At 29.5% G+C, this 15,858-nt stretch overlaps 1 protein-coding gene across 1 annotated transcript in view; it reads left to right on the forward strand.

Annotated features, from left to right (window-relative positions):
• Window positions 1-9,552: 9,552 nt before the first annotated feature.
• LOC111700526 (uncharacterized) overlaps window positions 9,553-15,858 on the forward strand; it is a 38,041-nt gene continuing 31,735 nt past the window's right edge. The window contains exons 1-4 of the mRNA XM_023471463.1: window positions 9,553-9,766; window positions 10,661-10,806; window positions 13,093-13,159; window positions 13,515-13,689. Of these exons, the coding sequence (XP_023327231.1) occupies window positions 9,598-9,766; window positions 10,661-10,806; window positions 13,093-13,159; window positions 13,515-13,689 (557 nt within the window). The 5' untranslated portion in view covers window positions 9,553-9,597. The remainder of the gene's footprint in view (window positions 9,767-10,660; window positions 10,807-13,092; window positions 13,160-13,514; window positions 13,690-15,858) is intronic.

Below are 15,858 nucleotides of genomic sequence, written 5' to 3' on the forward strand. Positions count from 1 at the left end.
TGATTTACTCTGAAACAAGATCAATGTACTTCAGTATTGCTTTTGATGTCTTCCTATTCTACAGTTTCTTCGTTATCACTGTACCACTAAATTTTAGATATTTAACAACAATTTCTAATCATATAGTGTTACGCAACTATGCACCTGATAAAGTGATCACCATAAAACTCTGGAATAGGACTTTCAGACTCAAGTTATGACTTTAACAATGAACATGAGAAACAGCAATTTTGCGGTCAAAACAGACCAAATTCACCTATAAAGTGATTTACTCTGAAACAAGATCAATGAACTTCAGTATTGCTTTTAATGTCTTCCTATTCTACAGTTTCTTCGATATCACTGTATCACTAAATTTTAGATATTTAACAACAATTTCTAATCATATAGTATTACGCAATTTGAGTGCCTGAAATGAAATAATTTCCATATCTTTAAATTTCTGTTATTTTTTTCTTAGGCAATTATTGAAAATATTCGCTTATTTTGAAATCCGGATTTACGCAATTTTGGAATTGTTCACTAGGAGGCAAAATTGAATCCGTTTTGGTTGTTTATGCGAGGCAGTCAAGGAAGTTATGTGCGCACGCCGCCGTGTTTAATTACAAGACAGAGAGAGCGCCTGTTCTAGCGTCGACGCTCGGCCCCTTAGCCTGTCCTTGCCGCAGCGCTCGGCCCAGAAAGTGTCTTAACCTAACCTAACCCTAAACTATATTCTTTTCTTTTTCTTCTTGTAATTCAACTCGGCAAGTGCATCATTACTTCACAAAACTTCAGTAAATTTTTTTATGAAATATTCGCATACTGGTTTTGTGAAATAGTCGAATTATCTTTTCCCCCGAAACATTTGCATCATTTCTCGCATTTTTTCGCGAAATTTTCGAATTTTTTCGTGAAACAAATTTAAGCGAAATTTCGCGAAAAAAACGAAAATTTTCGCATTTTTCACTTTTCACTAAAGGCCAAAAATGCGACATTTTTTCAAAACAATTTCCTTTTTCTCTGGAAACCCCAGTAATAAGTCTACAATGGTTTGATCCCTCCAGTTGTCTGCATGTCAATAGGTTGATAAAAGGAAAATCATCATCGTCCTTTTAATATTAATATTTTTTCATCAAAGTTCCGTTAAAGATTTTTTAGCAAATCTGAGCCAAAGAGACCGTAGAAAAGTTCTACGTAATAATTTAAATAATATGGATTGGGGTTTTGAATATGTTAAACCTGAGCAAAAAGGTAATTTAACATTACTGTAAACAGTACTGTATACTCTACTGTAAACAGTACTGTATACTCTACTGTAGACAGTACTGTATACTCTACTGTAAACAGTACTGTATACTCTACTGTAAACAGTACTATATACTCTACTGTAAACAGTACCGTATACTCTACTGTAAACAGTACTGTATACTCTACTGTAGACAGTACTGTATACTCTACTGTAAACAGTACTGTATACTCTACTGTAAACAGTACTGTATACTCTACTGTAAACAGTACTATATACTCTACTGTAAACAGTACTGTATACTCTACTGTAAGCAGTACTGTATACTCTACTGTAAACAGTACTGTATACTCTACTGTAAACTATACGTAAACTTTACTGTAAACCCTGTACTGTAAACTGTACTGAACAAGAAATATTTAAAATTATAATGAAACGTTTAATTTCTGTGCATTTGTTAAAATGTGTATTTTTAATTATAAGATTTAAAAGTAACAAATGAATAGATAGAATCTCATAAAACTTTAATAGAATATCTTAAAAAGAGAAATAAAAGTCAAAATGCTAGAATCAAGGAATAGCTGATAGGTTTTTTAGCATGATATAACAAACTTTAAAGACTTTTCTAGAAAAAAAAATGTTTGTCATTTGATGATCATAGAATAAACGGTTCTGTAGTGAGAACGAGTTAATATTTTGAAGGGACAATTTTCTTTAAAAAAAGTGTATAGTTTTAAAATTTCAAAAATTTATTTGAAAGAAATATTCCAGCATTTCTCTCAGAAGCTTTGATCTAGATAATAATTGATAATAACAATCATAACAATAACAATGACTATAATAATAATATTAATAATAATAAAGAACCTAAAGAAAAAACATATGAAAATGTAAGGATACTGTAGATGGACGACCTGTGCTAAAAAAATCGAATTAGTCCTGTTGTAAGTAGGCATTTACGATTATAAGCCCAGAAGACTGTTTGGGAGAGGTTTGGAAGCCCATAAAGAAACCTTTAAAACGGTTTTTAAAGGCTAATTCAAGTTGGAGTTATTTGTTTATTTTTTATATAAAAAGAATTCAAGGATGTTGACTGTAAACATTTGACAATTTTCAAATTTGTAGGTTTTCAATTTATTAGCTAAAATTTCTGACAAAAATATTAAGTTTCTTTAGGGCATGCCTTTAGCTTAAAACTTTAATCAACTTTTTTTTCATACATTTATCTTTAACTCATTATAAACATGATAGTGTATCCAGGGTTACCCACAAAACATGAAACAGTGATGACGACCTGGAGCTCTTAAACATAAACAACAATCTAAAGGTTGAATTTAGTTTCTGGCTGAAATTTTGTCTCGTCCTTTGTGAGTAACCCTGAATTGTCATAAACAGTAAAAACACAGTAATTATAAGAAAGATACAAAAATATAATTTTATTCATGTTTAAATGAAACCAACTTATTAGTTTTTTGACGATTGCTATGATATGATATGAAATGAAAAAGAAATATAACTATTAAATTGAAAACCTACAAATTTGAAAATTTTGTCAAATGTATTCAGTCAACATTCTTGAATTCTCTTTATATAAAGAAAGAAAATCTAAAAATTTATCAATTCCATAAAATCCCTCTTAGAAATATTATAACTCTGTATACAAGTGTACACTGTACAGCGTTGGGTACGTAAACGTATCTAGATGTACAAAAACAACCGACCACTCCATTAATTAATTAATAGGGAGGTCGGTTGTGTACATCTAAGCTTTACCTCTTTGTTTCCTTTCTCTATGGGTGCGGTAAGGACATGCTTGGGAAGTTTCCGTTTGGGAAAATACTTTCGGAAGAAGTTGCTGCTTGGTAAAAAAACCTCGATAAAATACCTATAATATCAAAGAAAGTATAAAATACTAGATTGAGAACCCAGCTTTGCCCGGAAACTGAGTTTTCGTATTATTATTGTCAACCCACTTAACTAAGAAATTTTTAACAAGACGATGAACGTTTGAGTTGTTCAAAATTTGAGGGAAATTGATGGGTTATGATTTGGCATAAAAACAAACAAATAGAAATTACTTGGTTACGCATACTCAATGGATATATATATATATATATATATATATATAACATATGTAACTAATAGAGTAAAAGGGGCTCCAATTCGAAATTTAAATTAATTTAACTTAGCTATATTGAGCTAGAATTTTTTTTTTTTTTTTTTCAATTTACAAGGGAGGAGGAGAAGTTTCAAATTTGTCCAGTGGGAAATGCTTTCCATACACCACAACCCCCCCCCCCCTTCCTAAAAAAACAATAGTTCTCCAAAATGTGCATGATTTTACGCAAGTAATCTAATGGCATTTTAGCAATCACTTCTTTTAAACCAAAGTCAAAGAGATAAGGGCCTTGTACATAAAAATATAAATATTTAGGACCGTTAAAAATTATAAGTGAGTTAGCCTAGAAAATTGGTGCACTATTTTCATACCTGGATCTCTGTGATCTCTGTGATCTCTGCTTGTTGGCAATTCTGTATATCATAAAAAAGATTTATTCACAACAAAAACATGTTTTGATTTGAATACTTGTCAAAATGATTTTATAACTTAAAACTCAGTGTTGATGATGATTCAAACTTCATAAAGTAAATATGTGTAAAATACCCCCTCCTCGGTAAATGTATAAAATATCCCCTCCTCGGTAAATGTATAAAATACCCCCTCCTCGGGAAATGTATAAAATTCCCCCTCCTCGGGAAATGTATAGAATACCCCCTCCTTTGGAAATGTATAAAATACCCCCTCCTCGGTAAATGTATAAAATATCCCCTCCTCGGGAAATGTATAAAATACCCCCTCCTCGGGAAATGTATAAAATACCCCCTCCTCGGGAAATGTATAAAATACCCCCTCCTCGTGAAATGTATAAAATATCCCCTCCTCGGGAAATGTGTAAAATACCCCCTCCTCGGGAAATGTATAAAGTACCCCCTCCTCAGGAAATGTATAAAATATCCCCTCCTCGGGAAATGTATAAAATACCCCCTCCTCGGTAAATGTATAAAATACCCCTTCCTAGGGAAATGTATAAAATACCCCCTCCTCGGGAAATTTATAAAATACCCCCTCAAAATGTATAAAATACCCCCTCCTCGGGAAATGTATAAAATACCCCCTCCTCGGGAAATGTATCTATCTATCTCTCATATTTATCAAAGCTTATGTTTAGTGTGCTAGTAACTGTGAAGAAACGCACAACAGTGATATTAACGCGCAATGGAACAACATCGCTCTAATCATTCTTAATTGTGAAGTGGAATATTAGTATATGTACAATGCGTGTACATTATACACATTTTAAAGCATTATTAATTACATGTACAATAATTAAATGTGTTAAAACGTATTTGTAAAATGTACATTATAAATTGTTTGATATACATTTTACATTAAATTAAATAAAACATTAAACATAATACATTTTAAATTATATATTCTACAATACAAAGTACATTTTGCAATGTATACAGTTACTGTATATTATATGTACAATGTAAATTTTACATTTAATACAACATGCATTATATAAGATAAATTTGGTCCCTCTTGCTCCCAGAGCCGTGAAATGATGCCTAATTGCTATAGATACAAATTACAGTAGACCATGGATAAACATAATATATATATGTACATTACGTATTATGTACGTCTAAACATTTTTTTAATTGATGAGGAGATCTGAAACAATTTGTATTAACAAATATGAATAACTAAGACTGCTCTGATTACATATCATATTTGTTACACTTAAAACAAAATAGAAAATTTACAATTTTCGAAGAAGAACATGATAGACAACTCATGTATTCTCAATCACGCAAAGCTTTTGAGAGTGCTGTAGTGAATCACATATGTCATATGTAACTCTATTAAGGGAAAGTCACCTTAAGTTAAACTCTGCTATGCAACCAAAAATAAATACATGGAATCAAACACAAAGTTTCGAGGTTGCAAAGTCATACCAGATATTCTGGTTTTTGAACAGATTCTGAAGTCAGTGGATTAGTTGGTGTGAGATATCATGAGTAACTTATTAATACATCAATCTGTCCATCTATGTATTTATCTATATATTTGACTTCATGTATATACCTATCTTTCTATTTGTCTTTCTGTCTATTTATCTATACATCTATCTATGTAAATATCCATCTATCCATATATCTATCTATCTATCTATCTATCTATCTATATATCTATCTATCTATCCATCTATCTCTCTATCTATCTGTTTATCTATCTATCTATCTAACTATGTATTTTCTATCTCTCTATCTATCTGTTTATCTATCTATCTATCTAACTATGTATTTTCTAATATCTATCTATCTATCTATCTATCTATCTATCTATCTATCTATCTATCTATCTATCTATCTATCTATCTATCTATCTATCTATCTATCTGGTCTAATTAAGTATAAACTAGCCTACTAGGTGTAGATATATATATGTGGGGGAAAGTAAGGCGGTAAAACTAAGACATATGGTTCAAATATTCCTCTCTGCTTTCATTCCTAACCTTAATATCCTGGGTACAGGGGTACCAGGTGGTCAGATATACGTCTACGACCAGGGGGGGGGGGAGCTTGTATCATTTTAGCGTTTGGTTTTAGATGAGACGAATTGAATTCGGTTTAATCGAGTAACACGTAGATTTTGGAAAATTGATTGCAGATTGTAATTAATCCATGTTTAATGTTGAATTATATATGTTCTGAGGGGAAGGGGGTGGGGGGTTGAAAACCAAAGTTAAACGTTAATATATTCATACATTTATACACAATTGCTCCTCTATACAAGAGAAATTACTTCCAAAAGCCTGCTCCCTGTCCAAGCAGGAAGTGTCAAACTATCTCATGGATGTTCCTGATTCTCTCTTGGATGTTCCTAATTCTCTCGTGAATGTTCCTAATTCTCTCCTGGATGTTCCTAATTCTCTCCTGGATGTTCCTAATTCTCTCATGGATGTTTCTAATTCTCTAATGGAAGTTTCTTATTCTCTCCTGGATGTTCCTTATTCTTTCCCGAATGTTCCTAATTCTCTCCTGGATTTTCCTAATTCTCTCCTGGATTTTCCTAATTCTCTCGTGAATGTTCCTAATTCTCTCCTGGATTTTCCTAATTCTCTCCTGGATTTTCCTAATTCTCTCGTGAATGTTCCTAATTCTCTCCTGGATGTTCCTTATTCTTTCCCAGATGTTCCTAATTCTCTCCTGGATGTTCCTAATTCTCTCCTGGATGTTACTAATTCTCTAATGAATGTTTCTTATTCTCTCCTGGATGTTCCTAATTCTCTCATGGATGTTCCTTATTCTTTCCCGAATGTTACTAATACTCTCCTGGATTTTCCTAATTCTCTCGTTAATGTTCCTAATTCTCTCCTGAATTTTCCTGGTTCTCTCCTGGATTTTCCTAATTCTCTCGTGAATGTTCCTAATTCTCTCCTGGATTTTCCTAATTCTCTCCTGGATTTTTCTAATTCTCTCGTGAATGTTCCTAATTCTCTCCTGGATTTTCCTAATTCTCCTGGATTTTCCGAATTCTCTCCTGGATTTTCCTAATTCTCTCGTGAATGTTCCTAATTCTCTCCTGGATGTTTTCAATTTTCTCCTGGATGTTCCCAAAAATCAAGATGAACTTAAGAACTCTTTGGACCCAATCTACCCAACTAGAGAACTTTCCTATTTAGAGGAGCAATTCTGATCCTAATGGGTACACAAAGAATGCCGCGGAGACCAAGTTTCCTAAGAATATGTCTGTATCTGTATTTTTAGTCATTCTTTATATGGAGGTTCCGTTAAAGTAGTATCGACAATACCTTTAATAATTTAAAAATTTATTTTCTTTAAAAATTTATGCAGTTGTCAGAACAGTTGTCTGATTTATTTGTTATCAAATTTATTTTTTGCACTTTTAATATTTGCATTTGTCAATTTATCAAAGATGACAGAGCAGATATTTGATAATATATATTTCGATATATTAAAATTTATATATATATATTTAGTTAATTCATGGACCATGAACATTTAGAGTTCAAGTGTAACCTTAGATTTATAGACTAAATAACAATTTATTAAATATATTTATTCTATAGGTTAAATAATCCAAAGATTAAAAAATCTATAGATTATAAAATCTTTAGATTAAAAAATCTATAGATTAAGTAATCCATAGCTTAAATAATCTATTAAATAATTAATAGAATATTTTATTAAATAATTCATAGAATATTTCATCTAAAGCTTATAATCTATATATTAAATAATACATAGATTTGATAATCCATAGATTAAATAAGCTATATGTTTATAATCGATATATTAGATTATCTATAGATTATATCAATCTATAGATTAAATAATCTGTAGATTAGCTAATCTAGAAGCTAAATAATCTATAAATTAAAAACCATGTAGATTAAAATATCATTATTATTACTATAGATTAGACAATCAATAGATAAAATAATCTATAGATTAATATATAATATTTATTATTATAGATTAGATGATCTGTATAAAGTAATCTTTAGATAAGATAATTTTTTGATTAAATATTCTTTAGGTTTAATAATCTTTAGATTGAATAATCTATAGATAGAATAATCTTTAGATTAAATAATCTTTAGATTAAATCATCTTTAGATTTAATAATCTTTAGATTAAATAATATTTACACTAAATATTGTTTAGATTAATTAATCTTTACACTAAATAATCTTTAGATTAAATAATCTTTAGATTAAATAATCTTTAGATTTAATAATCTTTAGATTAAATAATCTTTAGATTAAATAATCTTTAGATTAGATAATCTTTAGATTTAATAATCTTTAGATTAAATAATCTTTAGATTTAATAATCTTTAGATTTAATAATCTTTAGATTTAATAATCTTTAGATTAAATAATCTTTACACTAAATAATCTTTAGATTAAATAATCTTTAGATTAAATAATCTTTAGATTAAATAATCTTTAGATTAAATAATCTTTAGATTGAATAGTCTTTACACTAAATAATCTTTAGATTTAATAATCTTTAGATTAAATTGTCTTTACACAAAATAATCTTTAGATTTAATAATCTTTACACTAAATAATCTATAAATTGAATAATCTTTAAGGTTATTAAATGATCATTATATTATTTAATTTCTATTATCGATGACTAGAAAATGTTTATAGGTACCAAACAATCCACTCTATTAATGACGCTCACAATGACGATTACAGCCTAGCTTTAAGTTTTTCGGTTTCTTCTGTTTAAAATTCGATTAAGTTTTGGTCTTTTGATTCAACAGTTTTTAAGCTTTTGTGGTTTTTTTTACTTACAGATTTAAAACGCATATGCCGACAAATTAAAAGTATAATAAAAGAAAAAAGGCAAAACTAAAGATGGATAATTGATCAAATTGTGACAAGTTGATGGGATCAGGACCAAACTATTAATTCAGATTAATCCCAGCATATTAAAAACACTACTCATGTCAAAATTAGTTTAATTGTCCCATTTTTAATTTAATTTTTTGATTCCATATGCTCATATTGTTTTCACAGATGTATAATGTATATTTAGATTAAAATATCTTCAAATGGTTATGGCATTGTCCAAAAGATCTAAGTTATTTTTCTGTATTTTTTATTGTTTTAATTTGATTTATCAGGTTAACTAGTTTGTTGTTGATATATTATGTCCTTCGTTATTATTATTGTTGTGTATACAGCCAAAACTGAATCAAACGCCACGCTTGAAGGATGGACAAAATTGATAAATAGATAGATAGATAGTTAGTTAGATAGTTAGATAGATAGATAGATAGATAGATAGATAGATAGATAGATAGATAGATAGATAGATAGATAGATAGATAGATAGATAGATAGATAGATAGATAGATAGATAGATAGATAGATAGATTTATAGATAAAAAAGTAGATAGATATATAGATTAAAAGATAAATAGATATATAGATAAAAAGGTAGATAGAAATATAGATAAATAGATAAATAGATAGATAGAAAGAAAGATAAAAAGGTTGAGAGATATAAAGATAAATAGATACGTAGATAGATAGATAAATAGGTAATAGATAGATAGATAGATAGATAGATAAAAACCTAGAGATTGATAGATAGATAGAGAAACAATGTTATGTTTTATAATGTATTATACTAAATGGCTAAGCATGACTTTGGAAACTGAACACTGTAAGTTTAACTAATTGTTTTCATTAACTTATCGTATTTCCAGAGAAGAAAAATGATATTTTTAAAAATACGACTATAGAAAAACAGTCACGATGAAGTTAGTACTTTTCCTTGTTCTTCTTGTCAACCCTAGTACTAATGCAGCTGATCAACTTAATGTCTATACAAGACAAGGGTTTAGTGATGAATCGAAACCTGAACAATTTCGGACTTTGTTTAATCGAAATCAAAATGAGTTCAGACGATTGGGAGATACACCAGGTAAAGGACATGCAATTTTTTAAATTTAATATTTCATTCATTATTATTACTCGGTTTATGTTTTGTTTAGTTTTGATATTCTTATTTTTACCAAATAGATTCTAGTACAATAGATGGCAACGTAGAATTTGTACACTCTCAGTACAGCTGTATTCTGACGTCACAAGTGTCAACTCAGTTTTGTGTCCGACAAAATTATTAATATAAGTGATCATTTTAGAATAAAGATCTTATCTTACAGTGTATAAGGTGCCGTTTTATGTGTTATTTATTTTCTGTTTTGACTCTTTTTATTTAATCTTGAAAAACATGTCAACTAATGGGAGACAATTTAGTTTTCCTTGTTATATTTGACTCTTGTGACGTCATGTATAATTGGTCCATTTCTCTGTTGCCACCTATTGTACTTGATAATCTATTTGATTTTTAGCATTCTTAGCATTGATGTTATTTGTCCTAATGTTTCTCACATTTATTGTCAGTTTTATTGTTCTTGTTTTTGCAATTAGCTTTTCATCTTTTTATTGTTGAATTCACTATGTTTTTGCTTTTTGGAATAGGAATACGACAAATTATAGCAATACTTCAGTGTATTTGATGGTGTTACAAAGCAAATAGTTTAACCAGACACTTTTAAAATCTATATTTCTGTGAAATGGGTCTGTTTACACTGCACATTTGCTGTGTTTAATGGTTGTTGAACTTTTTTAAGTTAAATTTTGATTCTCAAAGTTGTCTTACTATTCCAGAGTTTCTGGTTACCACTGTGTATAAAATAATATGATTATTACATTTTTTTGTGATTTTTTTTATTATTATTATAATCATTATTATTATTATTATNCAGTTATTATTACAATTGTTATTTTTATTATAATTACTTGTTAATCTTAGGATTAATGTCAGCTAAGGTTCAAAGATGGATGAAAAGTTATCAGGATATTTTGGGTTCCAGGGTTCCTTCAAATTCCCCGGAAACGGAACCATCAACAGTTACACAAGTGTCTAATACAAATCTTAAGGACGCTTCCAAAAATACGGTAGTAAGTATAGATTGATAAAAAATGTTAAAATTGATAAATCTAAAAATAACTTTAAGATAAAAACATGATGTTATTTTATAAAGAAAAGGCAAATTTCCAAATTCCAAGTTTTTCAGTACAACCTTTAAATTTTTTAATATTTACTTATTGATATTTAAACCTGTATGTAGTATTGATATTTAAACCTGTATGTAGTATTGATATTTAAACCTGTATGCAGTATTTTCAAAATTAGTTTTTGTCAATTACATTAGACACATTCAAAGTAGACACGAGAAATACATCAGCTGTTTTTAGAAACATATTCGGTGATGTCAAGTTAAACTTGAAATAACGCTTACAGTCCCGTTAAAGACAGCATATCAGAGACGTATGTTTAAAGGAAAAATAGAAATTAGTAAATACAATAAATCTAAGATTTCTTACTACAAATCAATTTAATTACTAACTATCATATAAAGTAAGCTATGAACGAATCGTCACGCATCTAGGAAGTTAAAATTGCATTGCAAACATAATAGTTTTACATTTTTTTTCTTTTTTCTTTTTAATTAATTTTTGATTTATTTTTCTTATATTTTTCTAGTTAATTTTGGTTTATTATTTCCAGGAAGTATTAGAAACTTTATGATTTGCGACAAATAAAATTGTAACTATAACTGAAAACAGAAAAATCATTTAAACAATAATTTAAAGGGAGTGTTCTCGAAAATGAAAAGGGGTATAGGCTTACGGCGAAAAATAAGCGCTTTTGATTGCTACTAATCTTACTTCTATCTGTTGCGTCTATAAGGAGAAAATTTTTAAAAACGACTTATACTGAAGAACGTAACGTCCCTACAAATTGAGAAAATTGCAACATACGACTTTGATCGTAAAAAAATCCATTTAATTTCAAACAAATCATTCAGATATTACATTTCTGTATAGTTCATATTTCATAATATTTTTATTTGTTATGCACTTATGCGCCGAAATAGTTGGCCGCCAGGTGTCTCTGCTCTCGATGCTTTGAATGATGTCACGTGACATAGACTCCTAGCGGAAAAAACGTCGTTTCAAGTGCATTGCATATAAACAAATAACAAATATTATGAAACATTAACTATATTCGAATGCGTCGAAAAATAATCGATGTCGAAAGATTTAAAGATTTCAATGATTTTTTTTATATTAAATTGATTTTTCTACGATTCTAGTTGTATATGTTGCAACTTTCTCAATTTGTATGGACACTAAGTTCTTCGGTATACATCGTTTTTAACAATTTTCTCCTTATAGACGCAACAGATGGAATTTAAGATTAGTAGCGATCAAAATCCATTATTTATCGCCGTAAGCCTATACCCCTTTCATTTTTTGTGAACACTCCCTTTAAAGGAAATAAATGTTCGACTTTTTTATGTTCTATACATTTCTCTTTTTAATTGTCAATGTAGAAAAATAATATGTTTTAACCCTATCCTGATTGGGGTATTTTTGTCTAAGATAGATTTGGATGTTTTCAATCTTTATTATAAAGGTCTTTGCTCATATATATATATTAAGTTACAAAAGGCTAAAAATTTCAAATTTTTTTTTTATTATTTGATTTTTAATCCAAAATTTAAGGCCACACCGGGCACTTAAGCTAGTAATAAAAGTAATCCCTTTATATTCTTTGTACGTTTGATTTCAGAATAGAGCCGGATCTAATTCTCTTGATTTCAGAATAGGGCCGGATCTGATTCTTTGATTTCAGAATAGAGCCAGATCTGATTCTCTTGATTTCAGAATAGGGCCGGATCTGATTCTTTTGATTTCAGAATAGGGCCGGATCTGATTCTCTTAATTTCAGAATAGTCGGATCTGATTCTCTTGATTTCAGAATAGAGCCGGATCTGATTCTCTTGATTTCAGAATAGAGCCGGATCTGATTCTCTTGATTTCAGAATACAGCCAGATCTGATTCTCTTGATTTCAGAATAGAGCCGGATCTGATTCTTTTGAGTGCAGAATAGAGCCGGATCTAATTCTCTTGATTTCAGAATAGAGCCGGATCTGATTCTCTTGATTTCAGCATATAGCCGGATCTAATTCTCTTGATTTCAGCATAGAGCTGAATCTAATTCTCTTGATTTCAGAATAGAGCCGAATCTGATTCTCTTTATTTCAGAATAGAGCCGGATCTAATTCTCTTGATTTCAGAATAGAGCCGGATCTAATTCTCTTGATTTCAGAATAGAGCCGGATCTGATTCTCTTGATTTCAGCATAGAGCCGGATCTGATTCTTTTGATTTCAGAATAGAGCCGGATCTAACTCTCTCCTTGGAAATTTCTTTAAGGATATTATTCCATACTTTACGAGAGGTATCATTTATACAATAGTTTTACAATTAGTAGGCTTTCGCAGCTACAAAGCCAACAAAAAGTAGCCATATTTATTTAAAGAATTTATTCATATAATTTACAAGAATTAGTCATATAAATATTTAAATATAAGTCATTTATGCGATTTACAGTTTTAAAAACTTTTAAGTTGGTGTTTGTGTCTGATCAGAACAGTTTTTTCTTAATGCGATTTGAATAAATAGGAAAAATAAATTTTAAAATAATCCATTTATTTTAAATGTAGGCTCCTTTTGTTTAAAAGTAATATAAATCTTTAGTTTAAAATTAGTATCAGGTTAATCTGATATGTTGCATTCATTATCTCATTTTCCAGATACTGTTGATCCTAAAGATGACATTGAGACAGATGATAGTTACGCTGAGGACACATCTGAACTGATCTCTGACGCAATTGATGAAACTGAAGATGCGTACACAAGGACTGAAGATGCGTATACAAGGACTGAAGGGGAGGGGATTCAAAGACGAATTGGAATTGATAGCCTCAGGTCAGGATTATCAAAGGGTTAAAGGGTTATTAAAGGGTTATTCAAGGGTTATTAAAGGGTTATAAATAGGACTTCAAGTTAAAGTGAGTGTTTACCAACAAAAATAAGAATGTAGAATGACAATTCAATAAATTTCAAATCAATTTGTCCCATTTACTATCTGTCTATATCTGTATAGCGGTTTAAACATTTTTACATGAAAAACCTTTAATGAAAATTACGTCAAAATTACGTCACGCTAAGGTAAATTTAAACTGTTAAATAAGATTGCAATTACAATTACAATTACAATTGCAATTACAATTACAATTACAATTACAATTACAATTACAATTGCAATTACAAATTACATCAAAATAAGGTAAATTTAAACTGTTAAATAAGATTGCAATAACAATTACAATTACAATTACAATTACAATTGCAATTACAATTACAATTACAACTACAATTACAATTACAATTACTATTGCAATTACAAATTACATCAAACTAAGGTAAATTTAAACTGTCAAACAAGATTGCAATCTTATATGTTTTTAATCAAACATTTTCTGTGTAAAGTTCTAACTTGCAACTGGTAAATGTGAGCATAATACAATACTTGTGCGTAATACAAAAAACTAGCGGAGTCACGAGGTCAAAAAGCTGTACCAGTTAAAATGATGTTAATGTTTTCCGTAGATAAAGTATTTTAGAACAAATATTTGCACCCAGGGTCTCTAAAATCCTTACCTTACTTTCAAGTTGACCAATTTTGACTTTAAATATATTCATAATCTTCCACAGTTGTCTCCGTCGTATGTTTTAATACAATAAAGACGACTTTCTACTTCAATTTTGATCAATCTTTTAAACAGCATGGGTACACATAATCATGGAAACAAAGTAAAACTATCAATTAACTTCTTCTCTTGGTCAGCTTGTATACTTGTTATTCAAAAAAACTTGTTAACAATCAAAACATGATAAAAAGTAGTTTTCATTGTATTGATATAAACGCTGAGCACCGTATGTAAGCATAATGTCCAGGGGTTGGAGAATGATTTGTGAAATTATTATTAGTAAGAGCGAAGATGATTGCAATATGGTGGGTTTTGTTGGTTTGGGAAAATAATAATTATTTCACAATTAAATATTTCTTTTTAAACTTTCAATCTTTAATAGTTTTAAACTAAAGCAATTGAAACTAGAACATGTTCAAATATGTTGACATATTTATTTGCTTGTCTTTGTGTTTTTGGTTTGTCTAAACGGCTGAACCGATCGGGTCAAACTGTTTTGTGTAAACAGCTAAATTTTAAAAAATGAGACATTATGAAGAAAACATGGCTACCGTTAAAGAAAATTTAAGAATTATAATCATTACAAGAAAGGGACGTGACGCCACTTTAAAGCCGAAAGAAAATAATTCTTTAAAGGGAGTGTTCGCGAAAAATGAAAGGGGGTATTTAAGCTTACGGCGAAAAATATTCGCTTTTGATCGCTACTAATCTTACTTCTATCTGGTGCGTCTATAAGGAGAAAATTGATAAAAATGACGCATACCGAAGAACATAGCGTCCATACAAATTTGGAAAGTTGCAACATTCAACTCTGATCTTAAAATAATCAATTTAATTCAAAACAAATCATTCATATATTACAACCAATAATCATCGATGATTTTTCGACACATTCCTACATAGTTGATATTTCATAATATTTCTTAATTTTTTATGATCTGAGAGTTACTTTTGCCAACTTTTATTCCTGTTTCAAGGATTTTTGATAATGAAGACGACATTTTCATATTTTCCAGGAATGTTCGAAAACCCAGCGCAAGCGAGATATTATTTAACAATATACGAATGCGTCGAAAAATAGTCGATGACTATGTTTGTGAGATCTGAATGATTAGTTTGGAATTAAATTGATTATTTGCACAACAGATAGAATTAAGTAAGATTAGTAGTTAACAAAAGCGATTATTTTTCGCCTTAACCCAATACCCCCTTTCATTTTTCGCGAACACTCCCTTTAGCTAATAAAAATAGGAAATTCTTATGTCTGTCCAATACTTTTTATACAATCTAAAATTTGTTTAAATTAATTTACATAAGTTACAAGTAAAATTTCTAAGTAAATTCTAAAATCACTAATTCAATCTAATTTTAGACGGCGGGGGGG

The sequence above is a fragment of the Eurytemora carolleeae genome, unplaced genomic scaffold (assembly GCF_000591075.1).
Source record: "Eurytemora carolleeae unplaced genomic scaffold, Eaff_2.0 scaffold405, whole genome shotgun sequence".
NCBI lineage: Eukaryota > Metazoa > Arthropoda > Copepoda > Calanoida > Temoridae > Eurytemora > Eurytemora carolleeae.